The following is a 26,528-nucleotide window of genomic DNA, read 5'->3' on the forward strand; positions in this document are numbered from 1 at the left end:
TCAGTGTTACATTTCATAAATGCTCCAATAAAATAAATATTTCATGTACAGCCACAATTTTGTAATTCATCACCTCTCTCAGTTTTTTTGGTTTCATTTGTAGTTTATTTATACTCCAGATTTATTATCTATTTATTTATAATCTAAAAAGTCCAGCAATTTTGTTCCTAAATATTCTAGAAGTATTACACATTGGTATGCCCTATTAATTCTGTAATTACTAACAGCTTTAGTAACAGTATAGTTAATACAATATTACACATTGATAAGCCTTTTAATTTTAAAACTTTCAACAGATAGCATTAGTAGTATAATAACATTCTAGTTAAAGTATTACACATCACTTTTTCATATTTGTTAAAAATATTTGTTTATGAAAATAATGGTAGATAACACATCTAGACATGGCTTTAAATTAGTATGTTAAATTTCAAGTCTGGAGGTGTAATATTTTTTACAGTGTAAAAAAAGAGGAAATAAATAAATTTATTATTAAAAAAAATTCCTATTCTATGGAAAATTCCGGACTACTGTAAATCCCTATTCTGTGGAAGACACCCATTCTGTGGAGAATATTCATCCTGTGGGGAAATACCCTTTCTGTGGTCAAATCCCAGTAAGTTGTGCAGAGACTTCAATTCTTTGATGTTATAAATTTTTTGGTTCAACATGAGTGGCTTTCATTTGAACATGCTGAGAACCAAAATAACTAATGTAATAAAATAAGTTGGTTTAAACCAAAAAATCAGGTGGTTTGGTTTTTCTTTTTTTAAAAACCCTGGATTTACCAACCCTACCCATTACTATGTCTCTCTGTTCAATTGTTTCTCCAGCTCTTTTGCGATCTTCTCCTCTTCTGCTATGCAGTCCTCTTCTTGTGCCTATACCAGGAGCACCTTCAATTTCGTTCCTTTGTCATACAATACCATTTAAATAACCTGATCACTGATGCCTTCTACCTCCACCTTCTATCCTTCCATCACTACTAAGCCTACTCCATTTCTCCTTCTCTCATCATTTCCCATCGAGTACAGCTTATAGCCATCCCTCAGTTCCATCTGCGCGCTCCTTCTCCTCTTTGTTTTACTCATCCCAAGAACATCTAACCTTATCTCTCTCATCACATCAACAATTTCCTCTAGACTCCCTGTAAGAGTACCAATATTCAGTATCCCTAAATGTAGCTGGGGTTGTTTCCCTGTTTTATCTATCTAGTTTATTTACTTTATTCACTAGGAGTAAATTTTTTATCTTGTTTGCTGGCTTACTAGGCCTGTCGAGTCCTACACTAGGTTGGTGTAGCTGCTATAACCCAGCAACTAACTCCCACTCCTCCTTCCCCTCCGAATCGTCTGCAGGTAGGGGAGGGCCACTCCGCCCTCAAGGACAACGTACACGAACACACTTCACTCTCTTCGCGATGTGGCTGAAATGTATTCCCACTAACGCAACACTGTATCGTGTAAACCGACGTGCGAAGCACTATCTCGGGAGCGGCGTATCCAGGCAGCGCACAACTGGCAACTGATCCCCTCCACTCCACTTCGCTAGAATCAAGTGACCGCCGCCTAACACTGGGGTCTGCGCACGTCGAAAACAAAGTTGCCGGACTATACCTACAGGCTGGCGGTTGGGCCTGTGGTACATGCAGTGTAGCAATCATTAAGACACTTCATCCATGCCTGCTACTGTCTGATCGTGAACCTTGCCAATGTCATACATCTTCAGCCTCATGCCAGTAATGGTGTTAACTGCTACCCTTCCCACCTTGATGAGTTTCCAGTAGCATTTTCTCTGTTGTGGGAGCTAAAACACCCTCCTACAAGGTCTCCTCCGCCTGAGGTCGTTTGACCCTCCGCGCGAGGTCGTTTGACCCTCCGCGCGAGGTCGTTTGACCCTCCGCGCGAGGTCGTTTGACCCTCCGCGCGAGGTCATTGGACCCTGCAGGGAGTCAGGTTATTTTCTTCTGCCCAACACTCTGCTTTGAGTCGCTGGCTGTACAGTCAACAATTTTACTGTAGCAGGATCTTCTGCCCTGCCATGCAGGCAGTGTTTATTTTCAGTTTCTTTGTGAATGTGTTTTGCAAGGGAACATAAATGGCATAAATTACCTCTGGCCATTACCAGAAAAAAGCATCAACACACATTGGACTTCAACAATCCTAGTCCAAATGGTGTGGAAATATTGCCACTGGGAAAGTCTGAGGTCTCAGCCAGACTGATGAATGAGTAGTACACTAGCTCAAATTGCTGAGCATGTCATGAGCGACTGATTGGCCACACTGAGGGACAAGAGCAGTTTGCATAATAGCTTTGAGGAGGTGTCAGTTTTATTGCATGTTGACTGTGACGACGAGTATACGTAATGAATGTTAAGAAAGAAGCAATTTGGTGTCCATTCTGTATATATGAGGCAAACGTATAGAGGATTTCAATACTACCATATCCTTAACTGAAAAGATAGCCTACAAATTTTTCGTATAAAAAGGAAAATTGATTAAATTTTGCCCATATGGCGGCTGACTCTTTAGACCTCAAACCTTTTAAAATGACTGTCATATGTAAACTATATAATATGAATATTTTTAAGAATACTTCAATTTATAAAAATCGTAATATACTTATTTTGTGACTTTTTTTTATGTTTTATAATATTTTCCAGAGATAAATGATTTTTGAAAATAAACAATGAGGTTGCATCTAAGAACTGTCAACTGATCTCATTAGGCCTATTAAAAGCAAACTAGGTTAATAGTGTTTAATGTGTGCATCTCGTTATTTAGCTACAGATTTAGGTTGGGCACACACAAAATCAGATAAGACACAACATAATGTGGCACAACACAGCCTGACACCACACAATTCAGCACAACAGGTTAACACCCTCTTTTCGCGACAGCTTAACATCATATTTCCATTACAATATTTCTTCACGTATTTTAGAAATCAAATTGTTGTCATAATATTCCTTCAAAGATAGATTATATAAAATAGGTCTTTCCTGTACTAATCATAGTAATCAATCTGCATCCAACTCCATAATGAGAAAAAATCAATTAAAATACTTTAAAAATGAAAAGCAGTATTTAACAAGTTAGCTATAAACACACTTCTATAGAGTAAGTAAGGGTGTGCACGGTATGGCATGCCTCTGACAAATTTTTTTATACTCATGCATGCGTAGAATACTGCAGTCATCAGACAGTCTGCTCGCAACGAAGTTGGAGCAGTTATTTGATGTTGTTGCCTTGTGTCTGATCGCGACAGTTTTGTGGTGTCGTGCCATGTCCGATTCTGTGTGCATTGTTTTTATTTAAATACATGGAAGTTGACTATCAGAAAAAATGTTGCATTGTGTCTTTCCTCATTCTATGTGTACCCAGCCTTAGAACCAACTATCAGTCCTATCAAATGCACAGAGCAAACATGTATGCCATTGGAATGAGCCAAAAACTGGCAACCAAATTTATTTGAAGTATATTTGTCTTAGGTTAATTATAAATTAGTAAGGGCCAATTGTTTTACAGTATTCAAAAATATTTTGTAATTATGAAATATTTTTATTCTTAATAATATGTTATTATTTTCCCATATGTATGGCATAAGTTAGTGTGTGTTAGAGCTTTGTCTCGCACACCATGTTGGTTTTTTTTTTCTTCATAATTTTCTTTATGTAAGGGCTAATTCTAAAATTTTAACTAAATTTTAACCTCCCTTGCATTTATTGTTATGCCACAAATATTTCCAACATATATTCACATAGTGTAATATCATAAGTGTCTATGTAATTATCATGACTTGTGCTTTGTTTAACTGATAATTTTTCTTCTTCAGGTCTTACAGACTGCTAAATGAATCCTCTCCGAAATTCTTTCTCAAATCTGAAGAAATTTCTAGAAAACGTATTCGTAACAGTGTAAGTAAAGTAAGATCTCAGCTCTCATTTATCTTAATAGATTCAGTTGGGTTCATGTGCATGTTGTAACCATAGTTGATGATAAATTAAATATGTTTTTTTTTTCCTTTCTAAACATTTTAAACAAGCCATTTTTAAGAGTTAAATAGTTTGCTATTAATTTTTAACCAAATACTTGATGGTCATGCAAAAGTTTTTTTAAGACGTTTAAAGTTTGGAAAGCGAGACAGAAACTACTATTGGTTGTTTTTGCATTATTACTGAGTGCATCATATTTACTAATTGGATGCAGGCTGGTATAAATCTGACTGTTTTCCTGGAAGGCCTAACTGGTGGTTGATACTTCATAGCGGCTTGAACTTCAGTCTTCGGTCGATCCCGATGGTCTGGGATCCATGACAGCATCCCTGAAGTACTCCAGTAGTCTGGCATTACTTTATATTTTAGGAACAAGCAGTGACTGCTGGTGCTGCTAAACATGGTCTCTGGTTAGACTGCGGTGACCTCTGACCTCTTTGACCCTGTCTAACTCTGGCCTCTCAGTCCGGTGTGAGCCGCCATCGAGTCCCATCTCTCACGACCTGACCTCCGTCGTTGCCATCCTGCCTTGCTGTCAGGGGAGTTGTTCCAGGAGGGACCGTGTTCCTGTTGCCTCATGCTGAGCCTAGCTGTATCTATCTGCAGCCACCCACTAAAAATCCAAGACCACAACTTGAATCATGACAGCAAAATGCACAATGGCCTCATACTCAGTGAAGTAGCATCTGGAAAAGATGGGACACAATATACATTCACAAGTTGCTACCTGACAAGGAAAAGCTGAGCGTGATCTCCAGCCCCTCCAGAGCAGGAAAATATGTGGTTATCCCTTTCTTAGCACCCTGATTGAGGCTATATTTTCTTAACTGGCATCCTGGTATTTTCCGGTTTCCTTATTATTAATTTTGGTTTGGTGGTCTGGGAGGAGACATTGTGGGTTTCCAAGAAGAACAAAGATATGCAGCCATCAATACTGATTCATTCCAAAAAGAACTTGTAGGTAAATGGGTGAAAATATGTTTAATACTTGGGGGGGTCCGCAGGATAACGTTTATCATCATTACCATTTCACAAGTACAAGTTACGATTTTGCAAGAGCAAGTGGACCCCCTCAGAGAAGGGTTTTTAATTTCGGGGGGGGGGGGGGGTGGCAGGTCCCCTCCCCCCCCCTGGATCTACGCCCATGCATCTACATTCTTCCCTCCCCGTAATTTCACATGATGAGTGCTTCCAACCGATCACCCATAAAACTATTCAGAGTTTAAAAGCTCAGGCTCACAGTTGTAAAATGTTTAAAGCTAGCGGTGGTTAGGAGCAAATGCAGAATTTCATTTGGGGGGTGGGGATAGGATAAAACCAGTTCCCCACTGTTTGCTTTCAAATTCGTTCCATATTTTGGTGGGAATGGTATATAGTTTAGGATTTCAAGGGGGGGGGAAATACATTCTTCACATCTTCCCCCCCTCCCTGCATATGCCTCTGGCGAGAGAACTTCATTCTTTCTGTGAATTGAGAGAATCCCAGCAGGAAACACTCTTTGGTATTGTGCATGCCAGCTACTTCTTAGTGTGTTCTTTAGTTTCTAAGAGTCAATTGTTGTCATAGTGAGTGCATGGAAGACTAAGTTAAGAGTAAAATTTTGTGGTAAGTGGACAGAGATTACTTAAAAATAACTGTATCACATATTTGCCCACCACCCTTTGTAAGGTACTGGTACTTGATCAGGGTTGCCACCATGATGTCTCTTAACCCCGCATTGTCGCTAACAGGGCAACCAAATTACGGGCAACAGTGAAGCTTAGCTCATTAATAACTAGTGTCATGTATTAGCATAGAAAACTACTGAATAAATTTGTTAGGAATAGTGGTACCAAAATTTTTATTCGTCTTTTAACCAAAGTAAACTGGTGCATTAATCATTGCTACTAACTTTAATGAAGGAATGCTGGTACAGACAAATTTTATATAAAATCCTTAAATTGCTTCTGGTATACGTTGACTGGAGATATTGTACAAAGATAGTGAGCATATATTTATTTTTTTACTTTCTATTTAACTATTATAGAACTTTAACAATCACTAAGATTTAAAGGAATTTTTTTTTTATTTGTTAGTACGAAGAAGATGATGATGATGCAGCAAAAAGACAGTGTAAAGCAAATGAATTGAGTAATGCTGATGACTTGGAAGAAGATTTGGTTAAGTGAGTATTTTCAATGGATATTTAATGATTATTGGGTTTAATATGATTCCATAAGTGATACAAACAACTAGATATATTTAAGTCAGTTTAATAATATCTTTAGTTTATTATTAATGTTATAAAGCATCTAATTGAATTACAGGGTGCCTGTAGGCCACAAAAGTCATAAAAAAAAGTAAGGAAACTGAAGGACTGCAAGAAAGTCCCAAAAAGTCCCAAAATAGTAACTGTGTTGAAAGTCACGAAAATTAACTTCAATTTTTAGCTGCTTTTTGCTGAATTGCATTTTTTATGCCCCTCCTCAGTTTATAGTTATACATTAAATATAAATTGTTGGAGGTTGTCCATTTAAATTATGTGGAAATTATTTCTGAAAAAGGTTTTTAGGTTTCCAAAATAATGGGCATTTTGCTGTAAATAGTGTAGTTATTTTGTATTATGTTTAGTATAGCATGCTATCTACAAATAATAACACTGTGATAACAAAAGTTGTTAACATATTTTATTAATAGGTCCTGATAAAGTTCTGAAATTGGTTCGCGAGGAATTTTAGACATTCTGTGTAAAACAGGTAGTAGTGTGAATATTGTCTGTAAATTTTTATTATGTTAATAATATTTTAGAAATTGTTTTTGTAATCGAAGCCAAAGAGGGCAATTGGAATTTTGAAAAAATGAAAATTGGTAAATTGTCTGTATTCATTCATGCATGTGTATTAAGCACAAATCACAAAGTTCCGTAACTAATACAGGATCATATTCAGTATACAGTTTTCTTCGTTCTGCTTCTAGCTAATTTACCTTATCATCTGCATGTGCTCTGGTGCTCGAACAATCCTTGTGTTAACGTTAAGTGGCATGAACTGTTGGCAGAAACAAACCGACTTTTAAGTTACCCAGCAAATACATTCTCTCAGACGGACTTAATATGGGCAACTGCTAGTATAGCAGTAACCAATGAGCATTGCTAGCATCAATTTCTCATGTCAATATTTTTTCAGTGGTGAGCATTTACTTTTGTGTTGCCAGTGAATTAATTATGTTATTTGTTTGTATATATTTAGAGTTAATAAAATATTAATTTTATGTATGTATAGGCAAAATACATCACAATGATAGCTTAGAATTCCGTGCATGTTAAATTTGTTTCCACAATTTAGTATGGGCCAACCATTTTTAATGTTTAGATAATGTGTTATTGACTATTGCATCTCATATTTTGAATGCTCTTAAGTTTTAAATTGGTAAAATCAGCGAGCATTCTTTATAACATTGAAGTTTTATTTTAAATGTAGCAGTCTAGTTCATGGTATTAATTAAATGTTAGTCTATATCATTCTAATAATTTATTTTATAGAGGACTTTGAAATATATATATATTTTTAGTGGCTTCCACCTTACATATTTTCTGATGTCTGTGGTCCTACTTTATGATGTTCGAAGCCCTCTCCAGCATAATATTTTGTTGAACTCTAGCAAGAAGTATAAATAATATGATAGCCCATGTTTCATCAGCAAATATCACTTAGAAATAAAATTTTACAAAATATGAGTTTATGCATATTATTAATTCTTTATAGCGAAACATTTCATTACAGAAACAACCTTTCATAATTAATGCAGTAATGTATTGTAACTCATTGTCAAATTGCTATTTGTGCAGTTTGAAAAGGGTTCGTGAGGATTCGCCTAAGTCAGATTTTGAACAGCAACACCAGAAGCCAAAGAAGCGTGTATGCAACAATGAAATCCTTAGTTCACTGAGTTCCAGTAAAAACTTCTTGAATACAAGTGCAAGGAAAAGGAAGGCTGCAGTTGGTGAGTGAATTATATCTAACACTGGTATGTTACACCAACTTCTCAATGTTACTTAAGGCTCAGTTTCTCTAATTGTTATTTTTGTTGTTGTCGTCGTCGTCATGTAATGAGATAATTGTGTATTGAGCTCTCTTCAAGTGCTGATGTGTTTGTTTCAGTTGTGGTCCTCCAACAATGTTTTACACTATAGCTGCAGGTCAACATATTAACTTTAAGTGTGCACTAGGGCAAAGTTAAATGCCCCCAATGTAGTTACACTCCATTATGCCGTAAGTTTTTTTTTTAAGACTAAAATTTATTGTTTGCTCTAGTCACTGCTGTGCTTGGACATGTTACATTTCATACCTCACCGGCTAGCTATGACCTGAATTGCACATAAATAATACTACTGTAGAATTATATGAGGAATTGTAGGTAATTAATTTGAGACTGTTCACTAAGATGAAAGTTGTGAATATTATTATCTGACTATTTTTCACACTGTCCTTGAATATACAAGATGCACACATTTCATGGCAACTCATCACTCAGTATAGAAAGAATTGTTTGAGGTTACGTAAACTTTGAAATTATTCCCCATATTAATACTTTACTTACGAAAATGTCCTGTGGTCACTTATGAACACCCGTACGAATAAGAAAAATTAACTGTCCTTGGGACAGCGCAAAAGTTCACTATTGTCGTGTCATAAGCTTCTGCCAATGACTGGTCAACCAAATTCCAATTAATATGTTCTGAAAAAATATTATTATTTTTGGCAAAGCCCACGTCACAGACGTAAAATTTGTCTCTCACTCACATTAAACTAATAAATTTTTAAGCCACCAACCAGCGTGATCTCATATGACAACGTCTGAGTGATGATTAGCAAGACAAACCACAATACAAAAAAAAACACAAAAAAATACAAACTAGGGACTTCCCCTTCCTATTGGCTACAAAGATTATTGTTGCAACCACTATTATGTGGTTCCCTGGTCAGAGTGCTTTCCCACGGTCCTTGCTAACATCTCTCTCACTGACAGAATGTGATAAATATTGTTTTATCATTTCTGCCCCAAGGCGTCGCACATCTATCTATCTATCTATCTATCTATCTATCTATCTATCTATCTATCTATTTATCTATCTTTCTCTCAAAGAAACCACTGTCCCATGGTCTAGAAACATCACAAACACACTATGAAGTTCATACGTAAAAATATAGTTATAAAATATTATTTAAATAAAATAAAATATTGAAAATCACACTTACCTAAATAGTAACCTAGCCAACCTTGTAATAATCAGTTAAAACATAGTTAAAAGGCTTTTCTAAATAAAAATAAATATAAAAATTACTTACAAGAACATTAAGAACGATAAAATACAAGTATGATAAACTAGGTCACTATGACCCTGAACCATACGAGGGGGGACCCAAAGAAAACCGGACTGAGAGCGCGCTGCCATTTGTAGACTTAGTAGAGAGTTCTCCCGCTAGATGGGGTTAGTAGATATCTACACAAACAGCTGCCCAGACGGCATCAGTTTGTAGTTTGTTCGTAGAATTGTTTTTCTCTTACTGTTCTCGTGTTCCGCCTGCGAAGTCGTTATGGCAGATTTAAAAGAACAAAGAGTGTTTTTGAAATTTGGTTTCCTGCTTGAAAAGTCGGCAACAGAAGCTTACCAAATGCTTCAACAGGCTTTCAAGGAGGATGCTATGAGCCGCACACAAGTTTTCAAGTGGTTTGGGCGCTTAAAACATGGTGAGATGAGTGTTGAAGACCCTGCTCGTTCTGGGTGCTCTTCAACATTTCAAGAAAAAAACTTTGAAAAATCCTCAAAAAAATCTAGGATCATCGTTTCACAATCGACAAAATTTCAAAAGAGGCTGGAGTGAATTGAAGCTTGCGCCAACAAATTTTGACTGAGGATTTGCAAATGAGACGTGTTGCCGCTAAATTTGTTCCTCACCTTCTCAAACAGAATTTAAAAAAACATTTGATTGAATTTGAACCAGGACTTAAAAAAAGAGATTGAAAGTGATCCAAACTTTTTGTTTTGACCAAAGTCATTATAGGTGATGAGAGTTGGTGATATGGGTATGACCCAGAAACCAAGCAAGTGTCAAGCCAGTGGAAGACTCCCCCCCAGACCAAAAAAAGCAAGAAAGTTAGGTCAAATGTTAAGACAATGATCATTGTCTTATTTGATGTTCGTGAAATTTGTTCCCCCTGGCCAGACTGTTAACCAGCACTTTTATGTGGAAGGGGTTTTGCAAGTCCACAAACAAGTAAACGTGACTGTGTAATAAGTCAATTAAAATAACTAAAGAAGAAAATAGTTAACTTAGAGCTATAGTGGCAAGTGTTAAAAACTGTTACAAATGTAAATTATGCCTGTGAGCAGTGTCATTCGTTCATCTGGTACTGGATCAAACAAAACTGCATCTAGTACCACTAATATTGAACTTCATGATACTTTGTCAGGTTGTCAGAAATCAACACAGCATAGCGAGAAACACATTGGCTAGACAGACACCAGTGGTTCAAACCAGTCAGCAGTTTGCTGGCTCTCTTCATGGTCCCCCGTCACGTCTCACATAAATGGGGCTCATGAGGTGTTGAAGAGGACGGTTTCTGTAAAGTCCATAGCCGACATAGAGTTCGTTCGTATCAGCAAAAAACCTTCAAGAAGACGAGCAGCCCCTTAAACATGCCTACATATGAGTGCGCAACAGTGATATACTTAGAGCTGTTGCACAACTAATTAGGTTCACAAAGGCATTGTTTGTTTCTCGAATCGGACATTACGATTTACGTCATTAGTTAAACCTTCAACAGCTCCATGTAACGAAACTTAAAACTAAACATGATTCATTTGCTTATTTTTACATAGCTGTGGCTGAAGCAGACTTTGACAGGATCAGTAGTACAGTTATGTGGCCATCAGTTTGTCCTATAAACCTATTTTATGGACAACTTAAGCCTGATCAAATATACGTTGGATAATCTTCACAGATGACAGTATGAGCCAAAACAGTGAGTACCTGAAGTTGAAGCATCTGTCTTGGTGCCTACAACACCCGCGTATGAAGGGGCTGTCAGAGAGCCACCATCGTTATTGTAGTTAAAAATGTCTGCCAGTGAGATGGGAATTCCATCTATATCATTAGAATCTTAGTTGTCTTCATAGTAAAGGGACTTATTTTACTAATTTAAGTGCTAGTGCATTGCTTTTATATATGTTTAATGGAAATTGTTTCACTCCTGTAAAGTATTAACTCTCACTATTCTCCCCAAAATTATACTATATTAAAAAAAAATGGGATCACACACTTAAGTTTTTATCTCTAGGTGGTGGGCTACTGATTACTGTTGACACCGTGTGTTTTCCCTGTGTTGTTTTGTGGCAGGATTGAATGCTTAATAACTTAGTACATAGCTACATATTTAGGTTTAAATGTCTAATAACACCAAACGATGACATTTTAGTTGGTAATTTCTATTTTCCTCCCAGCATGAGTTTCAAAATTATTTTATGTTATTAAAAAACAAATTTTCAGTTAACTCAAGTCACATTTTGTTATTGGTTCACATTAACGTACTGGGAATAAATTGGATCACAGACATGTATAGGAAGTTTAACATTATTACAATAAACTGTAAGTTCAAATTCTTTGGGGAACTACCAATACACTGACTTTAAACCAGTATAACTTTGTCTTATCATAGTAGGCATGAGGTGAACTTGCCCTGAAATCTTCTGGGCAGACTGTGTAATGTAAAAATTGGCTGTGAACACACATGGCCATTTTTAATTATTTTAAATTTGTACATGCCCACCAACAGCCTAGGGCTTCATCGGTGAGTATGACACATTTACCAGACAAAGAGGTTGATAAAGAGACATATAAAGACAGAAAACAATGACAAAAGACAAGAATGGTTGCTGCAAGTAAATAGAACACTTTCCTCCGCCGGTCCAAATGCGAGCAAATACTACCTGAAAGGGAATCCACACCAGGTAGTTACACCACAATTGGCCAACACACACAAGGTGAGTGAGCCTTACACTTGCAGCGACCGAAACATACAAGACAATTACAAACATATACAAAAAATACAAAAAAAAAAAACATAAAAGATACACAAATAAACACAAAATCATACAGTGTACATATATAACATAGGGATCAAACAATAATTTTACTTTTGAGCAAGACAAAAACAAATTTAAAAAAAAAAGGCTTAAAACTATCTATTACAAAATTTATACATAGAGTTAATAATAGAATATAGACTGATCATAGAATAACTTGAATCAAACATGGAATCCTATTGAATATCCAAGTTATATAGAACATACAAGGAAGTAGAAATTGATAGAAAATTTTTAATATTGGAATTTGATCATGACGTTATACACTGTTAGAATTCAAATAAAGTGTATTATAATTTAATGTAAGCCTATAAATAATATCATTATTAGTATAAAAAGTACACAATGTGGAACGTAAGCGAAAATTAAATTGGGGAATTCCCAAGCTGGTGTTTTCAAGAAGACATATGCCAATAATTTTAGAAGTATAACAATTGTGAACGAAGAGTGCATCAAGATAGTCCCTACAGTCAACAGGGGGAGTGAAGTAAGGTTGAGGGAAATTCTTCAGAACAATTAGTTAGATAACTTTATTTTGAATATTTTCTATTTTTTTCAATATCAGTTACCTTGATGCCATTCCAGATAACATTTTAATTAGGCTCAAGCATATAGGGATGAATGTTAGAGCAAATAGCTATTAAAGAAAAGGTCAACTAAACTTTTTTGTTTCATCATTTGTATTATTAACTCAATTGTATTGTATTCAATGTTACAAAAGTGCCGTTGCCATTGTATGCACCAGAAAGTCACGTTGTTGAGAAACAGTACTAATTCATATCATGCCCATATTCATCAGCATCATTACGTCTACAGCAGGTGACAGGCAGGTGTATACTTCTTGTCATGTTAGGGGGAGGTGAGGGTTATGGTGGTTGAATGATCAAATCATTCACCCCTGACCAAGGCTATTCGGGTTGGTTTCCCTGCAGGATCAAACACATATTTTTTTTTGCAAGTGGGAAACGTGGCAGACCTTGTGATCTGGTGAGTTTCTCGGGGTGTTTCTTTTTCTGTTCATCAAATACATTCTATCACCACTCTACTTTCCTCACTTCATTCCCTCATCCATCTGTAAGTACCTAGATGTTGACCAGACATTACACCTCATTACATTCTTGCCCAGTTATCTTATTTTATGTATATCATATATATCTGTAATATTTTATGTCTAAATATTTTAGCTCTTGGTATACTGCATTTAGTAGGAGTAATTTTGTGAAAATGGAATGGAAGTCAATGAACAAGAATGTGTAAACAAGATGGCGGACCCACATGTAGCAACAATAAACCTGTATATAGTTACGTACACATTTGGAGACATACCAAATGTAACTTAAGGATAGTGAAATTACCTTGGTATATATTTGGTATACTAAAATAATCACAGTAAAAAGTAATTTTATGTTTTTAAAGACCAAAGAAAAATTGCATTAAAATAATTATTTACCTTCTTAATTATGAATAGGCTTAGTAGCACAGCGGTAGAGCGCACTTGAATAATAAATTTCGTCACTGGGAAAACATTTTTTACTCTTTTTAATAACATAATAAAATAATAATGATGAATGATCTAATTAAAGTTAATGTTTGTTTGTAGGAAGTATTTACAGAATGATTCCAGTTGTTTGAACAAAAATATACAGTCATATACTTAATGTTATACTATATGTTTTAAAATGTTTCAGGTTTATATTTTAGTAAAGCCGAAGAAGTAGAACTTTCAACATGTGTGGAAACTTTATAGTATTAAATGTTTAGTGAATTTTAACAAAATAGTGTTTTAATAAAATTCTTGTCGAAAATCACGTCCAAAGCAAGGATTTAGGATTTTTCCAAGTCTTTGGTTTTATTTGGAGCCATTTCTAATAGTTTATAATTTCCGGTTGTTTTGTGTTACTGTCTGAATGTAATGGTGGCAAGCAATGTTTACATTTGAGTCAGTGAATTCTAGAAAGTATGTGTGTAATTCGCATCCAGAAATTTAAAAAAAAATTTTTTGTCAGGAGCTAATAAAATTTTTCACAGAGTTCTATTAAGTTACTTTAGTTGTCTGTATGAAATTTTGTAATTTTTGTCTTAATTTGTTTTAGATATTGCATTAATTATAATAATATAAGGTTTTTTAATAAAAAAAAGTAGGGAAGACATAAGTTTGAGATGCTAACCATGCCTGTATAACCTTATTTTGTATCAAGATAAAGTGCAGTAATTCTATTATAAAATAATTAAAATTTAACACCCTGTTTAATACCAATGTGCAGTTTTATAAGGATATGCATAGTGCACAAAACATATTACTTAAAAAAATATGACAGTTGGACCATAGCACACACAAATATTCACAGGATAGATGTATTTCCAACATTTATGTCTGTGATATCTGGGAATGCTCAACTCAAAGAAGTTAATTGCAACAAAGTTTCTCTTCCGACAAGTACAGGGTTAGAAATATTGCTCTTTAATCAGCACGTGTACGTGTTACACAAGGTCTAAATACAACTGAAACACGGATGGAATTGTGCAGAATCATTTAATACCTACCACACATCGGTACAATGTTTGTAACTCTCAAACTCATTGAAGGAAAAACATTAACTTTTTAGTTTTTGGGATCTCTTCTTGCAAACATTTACAGAAAAAAGGCAAACAGATGAGTGCTGCCAAGGTGATATTTGCGGCAGGAATGTTAACTATGTTGCCACTTGCCAAATGCAGTATGTAAATCAGTAGAGAGGGAATCTTCAGCGCTTATCTCCTCCAAATCATATTATTTTTGCGTCACATCTCGAGGAAGGATTTTTTCATACCAACCTGCAGGCTGTCTCACAGGTTTAGCCAACACGACTCTGTTGAGGCCTGTGCACACTCTTGCGACGACAGCAGTAGTAAGACATCTTTCCCGGTGTAGTGGAAGTGTGTGGTGGTAAAGGCTTGAACAAGACAGTTAAAAACTTTTGTGTGAGCAATGGTAAGAATGTTTATTAAACTTTGTACGAATTTAACTAAATGTGCACTCATGCGTTCTTGAGACTATGATTCTTGCAATATCCACAGTGAGTAAACCGCAACAAAGAACTATGAACAAAGAAATATTCAGGTTACTCGCTGTCCCAAAATTAATCACAAAGCACAATACCAGTAAATTTGTATTATTGCAGCTCATCAAAAATCTTATTATAACACAAAAAAATACTGCATTGAAAGAATTAGGTTGCAGACTATAGAAAACAATGTCGCTATTGTTTAACCTCTAATGTTTACAGCAACCAAAACTCATCATTCATTAATGTTCTAATATTTACTAGGAATCCCATAAAATACTAACACTAAAAGCTACAGTTTGTAAGTCCTGTGTGTGCACACCAAACTTTTGAAAACAGAGTTTTGAACCATATTTTTAATGTTTATATTAATTTTTGTTCTGGACATAAATGTAGGAAATTTTTAATTTACTTTTAAAGTTGTCTTTTAAAACAAACAACATTCCTGGTATTGACGTCTGCTAGATACTTTTTTTACAACTCATTTTTCAACAAAAGTACTAATAAATGTAGCAATTTTTCAGTAAAATATATTATGTATATACACATCTCTTAAGGTATCATACAAATAATATTTTATGTATAGATAAGCTGTGAATGATAACATCTTTACATTATGTAAAGGAAAAAGAGACATGAATTTAAAATAAATAGATACCTAGTTCAGATGTGCCATTATTTTGGTCATGAAATGACCAAAATAAATGCTATTTTGAAAAGATTATTAATAAAATGAATTGGGACATTGCTGAAGAACACACACAAAAGATTCTCACCTTTCAAATAAAATTTTTATTGCAATACTACCATCACTCCAGAACAATTTTTTTAAATCCAATAGTCATGTTCTTTTTTCCTGAAGCATAATTACTCATTTCCCAAGCTTTTGTATTCATTTTAGGTTTTTGCAGCAACTGTAGACAATTGCAACTGCAAACCTTCGGTAATCATTGTAACATATTTTTCACACAAACCATGTGCAAAATGTTTGATAAGCAAAAGCATGTTAACCAACCTTGGATCGTGAAGAAACTTGTACAATGCAGCATCAAGTTTTAACACACATTTTAAGAAATATTGTGCACAGTTTATTTGATGCTAAGTAAGTTTATAGTGATAAATTTTTGTGCATGCTTATTTATATTGTCCCTACCAATAGAAATGTTACGATTCATTCTGTGTATCCACAGCTGCATGTGGTGATTTATTTTGTGTCAGTGTAGGCCTGCATGTTATATATTTTTACCACTATTTAATGTTCATGTTTATATATTTGTGTGAATAGAAATACAATTATAAAATTAAATATAAAAGGGGTTCCTGTACCCTTTTTTACATCCAGTAATGATTTAAATAAATAACTGTTCACAGTCGATTGGTCTCGCAGCAGCACTCCCGTGCAGGAGAAGGTGTTCAGGAAGAGTGTTAGCAGCCCTGAGGTTTTCATTAATCATCAGGAAAGAGATGTCAGTGTGACAGAAGGCCAGTCTTCCGCAACTCGGGAGAAACTGCATCTGGTAAGCTCTGGTAGATGTTTGGTGCATTTTTGGTATAACATCTGGTTAGTTTTTAGCAGTGTGTATTGTTTGTGCATTACTGCTGAAAATCTTTCTTTTTATGTTTTATGCCATTTTGATTTGTGAGAGAGCAATGTTAAAATAATGCTCTACAGTATCAATTGGAAAGTATAAGTACAATTTAGAAGATGAAATTTCATATGAATGTGTTATTTCTTAAGATTTCTATTTATTTAGCTTATCAGTGGTGATTAGCTGTAATCACTGCATGCAACTAATAGAAGGGATTAGCCATCCCTGAAATAAGCAGGATATTGCACTAATTTGGATGGTGGTGAAATAAATTCAAACACTAGTATCTGTGTAGTTTGCAAGAACTACATTATTTATCCCATTTTTAGAAGATTATTTTTAGTGATGTAAATGTTGGCAATCAATAAAACTGTGTAGTAAAATCTTTAATTGGGCTATCCATTTACGACGATTTATTATTTCATTTTAATAAATTGTAACAATATCATGCTAGGGAATGCCAGTGTCCTGATTGGCTGTTGAAAATAGCATGCTGCGTGTATGCGACTTTACACGATTTCTTAGCTGCGCAGTTATGTGTCTACATGCTGGATTTTCCCCATTAACAATAACCAGAAAATAACTACTTATCTTGGGCACGTGCTTGATTTCTTTCTTTCTGAGACCAAAAATCTGTCCCAACTGTGCCAGAAACAATAACAACTTATACTAATGTGGAACTTACCATGTTAATATGATATCCATGTAAAATAATTAAAAGCAAACCACTTTTGAGTACAATCTAAATTTGATTACAAAATTCTAAATATGGAAAAAGTTACTTATGGCTTTTTAGAAATAAATTGCTGCAACACCTCCAAGAATAAAATCAAAACCTTTGCAAATTAAATATACACTATTAAACTAGGGCACTTCAATTTTGACTTAATAAATCAGCTTCTCTACTGTAAATATAGAAAAACATTATATGTACCGAGAAGGGGGGAAAAAAAACAAGTTGGAAAGGGCAGGGGTCTTCTCCTTTTCCTTCTCCTTAATTTCCAAATCTGTCCTTGGCTGTGTCCAAAGAGGTACCATATTTACCTGAATATAATGCTACGATTTTTACCTAAACTGTGGACACTAAAAGTGGTTGTCGCATGATAATCGTGAACTTGTATCTTGCCATTGGGAAAACCTTAGTTGAAAAACTACAGGCTCTACCTCTGAAATGTGTCACTAATGCCACTTAAATACTATTAATTACCACAAAAACTCAACTTGGTTGAAAAACTACACACTTTGCCTGTAAACTGCATCACTTATGCCACTTGAGTCCGGGGCTTCCTGAACCTCTGCACAGGTGTGACAGATGTGAGATGCAAGCTGAAGAAGAGAGTGCATGTAGAATTATTCACTGGGTTCGCTGTGCTTTTCTTGACTATGGCTGCTGGTAAAGGCAGCCTCTCCCCCTCCCATTTCACCCTCCCAGATTACCAGACCAGCATGTATCACCACATTCTTTGCTTTCTGAACAACCGCCACTTTTAGAACTATAGTCATAATTTTTTTTCTTCTACGTGTCACTTGGCATTTCAAAAGAGACCATGTAAATCACTACTAATTAAAGTGGCACCAAAAAGGGCCTAGTAAAAATAGAATAAATTTAATAATTTCAATAATTTTCATGTACTTGTATTGCGATTTCCAATCCATATAGTCATAATCAAAAAGTTCGGGGACGCATTATATTCAGTGTTGCATTATTTTTAGGTAAATACATACAGAATGTCTTCGAAAATTTGTATTCTGCAATCTCTAATATGTAACATGTGCTTTTGGTTAAAAAATATATATTTTTTTACAGGAAGTATGCGATAGTGGTGCTAATCGTAGTCTACCAAATGAAACTGCTTCATCGCAGCTGGAAAAATCTGCAGAGAAATCTCGGATGTTCAACTACACATTGTTTGATGTCCCTATTTCCATTCCTGAATCTCCTGTCAAAGAAAGCAGGTGAATATTAGCTGTTAACAAAGTTTTATCTTTCGAAAACAAGAGCAAGATTCAATGTAAATGTACTCCTAACTAATTAGAAGCTGATTGAAAAGTATGTTGGTTGTTCAAGGCTTGGTCTAACTCTGAATATTAATTTCACTATCTTGGTATTACTGTAAATTACAACACATTATCTGTCTTGCATTTGTTATTTTGTCCCAGATATTTTCACCATGTATTGTCTTTTTGCACATATTAAACTTAATACAGAAATATTGTTAAGAAATATTGGACAGAACAACAAACGCAAGAGAAATATTGTAATAAATTTACAGAAATAGCCTTTAAATACTAGTAATGAAACAAAAATGGGGAAAAAAATTTCATGAGACTGAGCTTTGAGATACTTTTGAAACTTCTTAAGCAGAAAAATTCACTTATTAAAATGCTTAATATGAGCAGCAAGTTCTGCAGTCATGCTAGAGAATATATATATATATATATATATATATATATATAAAAATTGGTTTGCTATATATTACAAATAATTATCTAAATATCTATTTTTGTTTATTAATATTTTTATGAGTTTTTCCTCAGTAACCATAAACTAGTTGTTTATTTTATACTTGTACTTATTAGTCACTATTTGTTTTATAACATTATTGCAGAGAAGGCCTGACACACGTGTGTGTGTGTATATGTGTGTGTTATTATTTTTTCATCTTTTTTTTTTTTTTTTTTTCCAGTCCAACTACAGCCTATGCAGACTTAAACTTGTCTTTGGAAGCTGTTCCAAAAAGCTACTCGGATAAGAAAACTTTTGATACTAAAGAACTCCAACGTGAAGCAATATCAAAACGGTTATCTAGTTTTTGGGATGCATTTGGCACAGGTTAGTAACAGAAATGAAATATAGCAGAAGTTTTACTTCATATTAGAATTTAAATTTTCACACTCATGCAGTGAATTAATTTTACTGAGACTTTCAAAAAATTGTAAGTTTGTAAAATTATCATTATGTTGGGAAAAAATCTAGCAAGTTAATGTTGTGTAAAAACTAACAATAAGCTGTAGTTAGAGAACATTTGTAATTTGATCCTCACAAATTATTGTTAAAAAATATTATTTATAAGAACTGATGTACTACTTCATTTTGTTATTATTTATTATTGTATTCCACCATATACACTCCTCCCCCATGAAAGAGGTTGAATTCTGAAACATACCTTCCCTCTTCTGTTTTAAGCTGAAAACTCTCTTTTCATGTGGTAAGTAACCTTGAATTTAAAACAGGCAATTATTAAGTTACAACTTAAAACATTTATATACTTGTATATATTTAAAGTATTTTGTGTGATTTAATTTTAAAGTGTTGTTACTAAAGTTAGGCTGGACACCAAAAATGCATGTTTGCCTATTTTGTACAAAAGCAAAATTTAAGATTTGTCACTTCTCATATTATTACAATTTTGGTAATGAAGTATGCTTGCAAAGCAAACACAGTTATTTGTTTTTGTTTCAGTGGATGTTAACAAAGCAAGAAATGCGATGGCTCCGCAGAAGTCAACAAACACACATGACGGAGTACCTACTCAAGTAGTTACATCTTTGACTCCAGCTCTATCTGTTCCCAGTACTGTTACGAGCACACTACAGCAACCCTGTGTGCCAAATGAGTCAGCAGAAAAGGATAAAAATGAGTCCCTTAATTTCGTAAACAACACTAACTCCCCTAAAAGTGTAGTTACCAGTGAGCAATCAATGTTCACTTACGGACAATCACTTTTGCGGTCACGAGAGTTGTCTTCTTTCAATTTGAAAACTGTGGGTGGAAGTTCTGCAATTGATTCTCCTGCTGGCATTGTATCAAGTTCTGAGGCAGTGTCTGGTCATAACTCTTTTTCCATCTCATCTTCACCATTGACACCTATTACTGATGGGTCATGTGTAGTGGCTCCATTGATAGGAAGCAATGATTTGCAGAGGAGTAAGTCTTCTGTCAGTTTGTCAGCTGTTGTGCTGCCGACTCCTAGTTCTATTGCCATTGCTTCTCCAGGGCTATCGAAGACTAATGTGGGAACACCAAGTAGTAATGTACTATCTTCACCAGTGATGACTCTAGGAACTGTTCCCACATCTTTACCAGTTTCAGCTGCCCCTGCTAATACCTTGGATAGCAGTTCTTCTAAACCATTGTTTGGCCTTACGTCATCATTTTCACATAACTTGAAAAATAGTCCTCTGGATGTGAAACAAAATCCAAATATTATAGGTGAGAAGAACGTGGGAGGTTTTTCTTTCAATTTCAGTTCTAATTCAGCAGCAAACCTTAGTAGTGGGAAAAGTGAAAAGACTAGCAGTTTTTCTGTGCCTCAGACCACAAGTTCTTCAGTTAGCTCTGCACAGTTGATTTTGACATCATCTCCATCTTTGGCTCCAACACCAAGTCTGGGAGGATTTTCTTTTCCCAAATTCACGTCTAACAATAACACGTCCAACAATAACAAAGTAGAGACATCCATGGCGCTTAGCATCTTTGGAAGCTCTCAGACATCATCAAATGGCTTTGCAAGTTCCCAAACATCAAGCGACAGTGGATTCGGTAGTGTGCAAACATCAGCAAGTGGATTCAGGAATGCTCCAACAAGTGTGTTTGGGAAAGTTGAAGCATCACCCAGTAGTTTTGGGAACGTCCAAATAACACCGACACAAGGATTTGGAAGTACTCAGGCAACATCAGCCAGTGAATTGGCAAGTTTCCCATTGTCTCAGGTAACATCAGCTATTGGTTTTGGTAGTGTTTCAACGACATCGAGTGGATTTGGGAATGTTCAGGCAACATTGTCAGCTGGCTTTGGAACTACTCACACAACTCCAAAAAGTGTATTTGAGAATTCCCAGACAACTCCAGGTGGTTTTGGGAATGTTCCAGTTACATCTGCTGCAGGATTTGGAAGTGTGTCGTTGCCATCAAGCAACATGTTTGGAACTTCACAGACAACAACAAATGCAGCAACAGAACCGTTTAGCTTTGGTGCAAAACTAAATGCCCCAGCATTTAGTTTTGGATCAACCACCGTTACCAGTTCTTCAGTGAGCACACCAGTTCAAAGCAATGGATTTGGTAGTACAGTCACTTCAACAGGACAGCAACAGTCAGCAATGTTTAATGGAGGTTCTGATGCAAACAAAAACCAAATTTCTGCAGGTGGCACGAAAAACATGCCATTTGCTTTTGGTTCTGTTAATTCAGCTCCAAAAGTTGGCGGTTTTGCATTTGGCAGTCCAAATCCATCTGAAGTTTCAACCTCGGCCACTATCACTCTTAATTTTGGATCTAATACTTCATCTCAGGCACCAACCAGTACAACTGGAAAATTTTCTTTCAACACTCCACAGACGACACCCCAGCTTTCGTTTGGTTCAGGGTTCAGCACGTCCCAGCAGTCAACTCAGTCGCCTTTCTCCACTATTCGGTCTCAGCAGTCTGAGACAGCAGCAGCACAGAAACAGAGCTTGTCCTTTGGCACCCCTCAGCAGCCAGCTTTCGGCATCCAGCGATTGCAGAATTCGGGGGCAGGAACACTAGCGCAGCAAGCCCAGGCTTCATTTGGCACTCTGCAAGCGCAGGCTCCTGGATCTAGTTCGTTGGTGCAGATGCCGCAAGCCACTGGTGCAAATCCACTGTTGTCAAAAGCAGGGCAGCAACCCTCGCCATTTGGAACCCAAGTTCAACAGGCCCAGAGTGCAGGAGGGTTTAACTTCAATGCTAATGGGCAGCAACAGCAACAGCAACAGCAACAGCAACAGCAACAGCAACAGCAACAGCAACAGCAACAGGCAGCATCCGGTGGTGGACTATTTAGCATGCCAACTCAGGTGTCACCACCATTCCAGTTTGGTTCCACGCCACCCGGAACTTTGCAGCCAGGCGGTGGGTACCGACAATATTGTTAACAGCCTATTCTTGTAGTTTGTGCTATTGTATTTGTTGGTGTAAGGTAAATTTTATTCCTGATGTCTTAGATGTTTAGATTTCTCGGAACTCCTTCATTCCAGATTTGAGTCACGTAAGTTAGCATTGCATGGAGCAGTACTTAGTATATCTCGAATTTTGAAGCATGTGTTTCACTTATTATATTACAGTTTAAGCTTACTATAACGATAGTTGTGAAAGAAAATTTTTGATTAATTAGATTATTTTAATCCATCTGCAAAACTGCAGAAATTGTTAAAATAACTATTTTCAAGTTTGTATCCTGCTGACACTACAGTAAATAACCTTTTTGTCACCTGGTTGCCAATTTTTGTCAACATTTCAGGTTCAGTTGTACTGTGCCCTAAAATTTTATATTTTAGGCATTGAAAACATCCTTTGTAGCACAATCTCAAAATATATCCCTAAATCAATATTTGTTAAGTACTTTCGCTTGAAAAAATTGAGTTATTTTGCTGACTAATTTTTCATTTAAGTCACGACTTTGTTCGCATGGGCTGTACCTTTTATAACTTTTGCACACAGGTGTGTAGTGGATGTAGTAGGAAAAATGTGGTATAGAAAGTACAGTGCATGAGAGCTTTTAAGAGAAACTATTTTGTTAAAATGTAAAAAATAATAATTAATAAGTTTTCATTTAATTTTATAAGAGAACTAACTTTTTAAAATATAATATATTAGATCTATTTTTTAAAAATAATTTTTATGAATCTAAAAATTATTTGAAGGTGTAACATTGTTTTTCTCCCTCTGTGGTTTTCATTTTAATTTGTTGTATGTGTCATTTTCCCCTAGATGTTATAACTATTATAAGTTGATTTTTTTGTGAATCACGTTATAACAATCCAGACCTCACCAGCTAGCTTTGGCCCAAATACACATACATAAAGTACATACAGAAAATAAATTAGGTCTTGTGGGTTTTTATTGATACTGTTCACTAAGATGAAGTGTTTTGAAGATTATTACTGAATTTGGAGTGAGGTTTCAAGTAAAAGAGTTTATAGCCAAATATTGTAGATCTATTTTTTATTTACCAGACTATTTTTACATTGTCCACAATTTCACTAAATCAACACAGTTCATGATGACTTATCGCTCGGCACAGAAAGAATTTTAGGTTAAGAAAATATTCTGCTGTCACAATTTTGAAAGCATGGTACGACCAATTGTGGTGAATGAAATTCAAAATAAAATGTTGGAAAAAAGTTATTTATCGGTGAAGCCCAGACCACAGCCGTTAAATTTGTCTCTCCATCACATTAAAATAATAAATTCTTGAGCCACCGACCAGCGGAACCTCATATGGTAACTTTTGAGTGATGACTAGGCCGACAAAACACAGTACAAAACATACACTAAAAAGTATCAACTGGGGACTTCCCCGAAAAAAACAGTGTTAAACAGTTATCATTCTTTCTCTCACAGAAACCACTGTCTTCACTTTCTAGAAATGTTCCAAACACACATGAAATGCACATGTAAAATCATTGCTATAAAAATAACATTCAAATGAAATAAAATACTGAAAATCCACACATAAATAGTAACCTAGTCAACCTTGTGACAATGAGTAAACACATAGTTCACTGGCTTTTCTGAATAAAATAATTAAATGTCAAGATTACTTACAAAATGATTAATTTAAAAATGCAAATACAAGACTAGGTCAGAATAACTTTGAACTATTTATTCAGCTGATATACTGCCTTACTATCTCACAAGATTACTCAGCATAGCTGGGAAAGGAAGGAGTCTGCAATGTCACAATGTTGTTTTGTTATAAATAACATTAATTAATCAAAATGCTGTGTTATGAAACTGGGTATTCAAATTTATAATTCCCTCCCAACTGTACCGTCTGCACCTTTCACCTCACCTCCTAAGCAGGTGTACAAGGTGTGGCACCATTTGCAGAAGTTGTGGTTTCACTCACCTGTAGAAAAATTTGGTTGCATTAACTTCTGGTTTTGAGAATTCCTAGTTTCTGTTTGTTTGCAATTTGGGTGCACTATTGGCAAAAAGTACACATGTGAACAAAGCCACGTCAGTATGGTGTATGGACATCATGTATGATCCAACAGAGCCACTATATTTTAATTGCAGTCTAATTAATTGAACAAAATGGAGAGTTGTAAATATTTTAATTTTGTTCCATTTTTAAAACTTGTTGCTACAAAAGCGCTACATACAGGTAAATCTAGAAAACAACTAAAATATATCTAATGAAATTTACTGGCACAATTGCTTTTAACAAACACAGATAATTCTCAGTACATTTATTTGCAGCTAAAAAATTATTTTTAAGGATTTTTAAAATCCACAATTGTAACAAGCTAGAAGAAAGTAAGGAGTAAATCCATTTATTTTTAATGGGCACAAAACCATTTTGTTGTAAGGTCTTAAAAAATTATTATAGATTGATTTTTTTTGTCCCCTGTCAACCTTGTTTGCATTCAGCCAGTCAGCTTGTGTTGATATTTTTTAAAATGATTAAGATGGGTTGAACGGACATTAATTGTGATGATTCTACTTTGAATATAACATTACATTTTGGTTCAAAATAAATAATATCATAAATATGACAATACTTTAAAAAAGTATTCTTGATGTTTTCAGAAAAGTGTAAAATCTTTAAAACATTGATAAAAAAGATAACTTTGTGCTTTTTTTTTGCCAGCTTTAAATATGCTTGATATATTTTTGATCAGCTGTAACTACCTCTGCTTAGCAATGAAAACCCTTTTTATTGTATTTAAATTTCCTAATTCATTATTTTAGATAGACACCTTTGCTAATTTGTGCTGTATGTCATTGAGAAAATCTGAAGAATAGACAAATAAAGATGAATGTCTAAACACACATAAATACAAGCCAAAATTGGCAGATGTCATATTTTAAACATTTAGACTGCACAGAGAATTCCGTGGGAGGAATATGTAGGCAGAACGATATCACAACACAGACGATCACTGTGGGCTGACAACGGAGAGACTCTTGCTACAAAAACATAAGTATGTACAGACAAACTAGGACAACAGCGACAGGGAGGAACCCAAGATGATACTAAACAGATAATCTGGAGGAGACACCGAAAATACAGCGACGTGCATGCGGGTCCAGTGATGAAGTTAGTCAGGAATTTGTGACAAACATAGTAGACTTGGAAGGACAAAACAGTTGCGACATTTTGGGAACTGACATTTGCTCCCGTCATCAGGCACAGACAGACTGGTCAGTCGGAGCAGTGCCTGACAAGCACTTGTGTTCTAAATAGATCAAAGGAAACACTAACATTTTAGTGGAAGGATGACGAGATTGAAAATAATATAATAAAAGGAGAGTTGTAGTTTAATGCAAACTGAATATTACATAATTAACTGGTTATTGTGGAAGTTGAACACTGAGTGTTAAAGAAAATCTGTTATGGCACTTTTATGATGTGGTATTGAAATGAGTATAATGAAAATATGTTAGAAAATAAATTTGTTTTCAAAAACAAGCTTAATTATGGCCTGAGGGATTTAACTTAAAAATGTAATTATAATTGCAATTATCACAAAAGTTTTTATTTTATATAATACAGTATGTTTGGTAAGAGCTTAAAAACTATACATTTTCTTAAATGAACTAAATTAATTTTTAAAAGAACCTATTAGTGTGTGATTTGCCTTTAATTAATATAAGTATTACTATAAAATTATAGCTAAACCTTTAGTCAAACATTAGCTATTGGTGTAAGTGGTTATGTTTTAGTGGTTCAGTGAAATTTATTCATATTACTTCTTGGAACATACTTATTAGTAATACATTTTTGAAGTTTATTTGTAACTAAGCT

The 26,528-nt window shown here is 35.1% G+C and overlaps 1 protein-coding gene across 1 annotated transcript in view; it reads left to right on the forward strand.

Moving 5' to 3' along the window:
* LOC134531737 (nuclear pore complex protein DDB_G0274915) overlaps positions 1–26,528 on the forward strand; it is a 74,573-nt gene that overhangs the window by 17,514 nt on the left and 30,531 nt on the right. Inside the window, exons 3-9 of the mRNA XM_063367604.1 lie at positions 3,835–3,916; positions 6,070–6,158; positions 7,821–7,975; positions 16,535–16,680; positions 18,560–18,708; positions 19,440–19,585; positions 20,216–22,627. Coding sequence (XP_063223674.1) covers positions 3,835–3,916; positions 6,070–6,158; positions 7,821–7,975; positions 16,535–16,680; positions 18,560–18,708; positions 19,440–19,585; positions 20,216–22,627 — 3,179 coding nt within the window. The remainder of the gene's footprint in view (positions 1–3,834; positions 3,917–6,069; positions 6,159–7,820; positions 7,976–16,534; positions 16,681–18,559; positions 18,709–19,439; positions 19,586–20,215; positions 22,628–26,528) is intronic.

This window comes from Bacillus rossius, chromosome 5 (genome assembly GCF_032445375.1).
Source record: "Bacillus rossius redtenbacheri isolate Brsri chromosome 5, Brsri_v3, whole genome shotgun sequence".
Classification (NCBI taxonomy): domain Eukaryota; kingdom Metazoa; phylum Arthropoda; class Insecta; order Phasmatodea; family Bacillidae; genus Bacillus; species Bacillus rossius.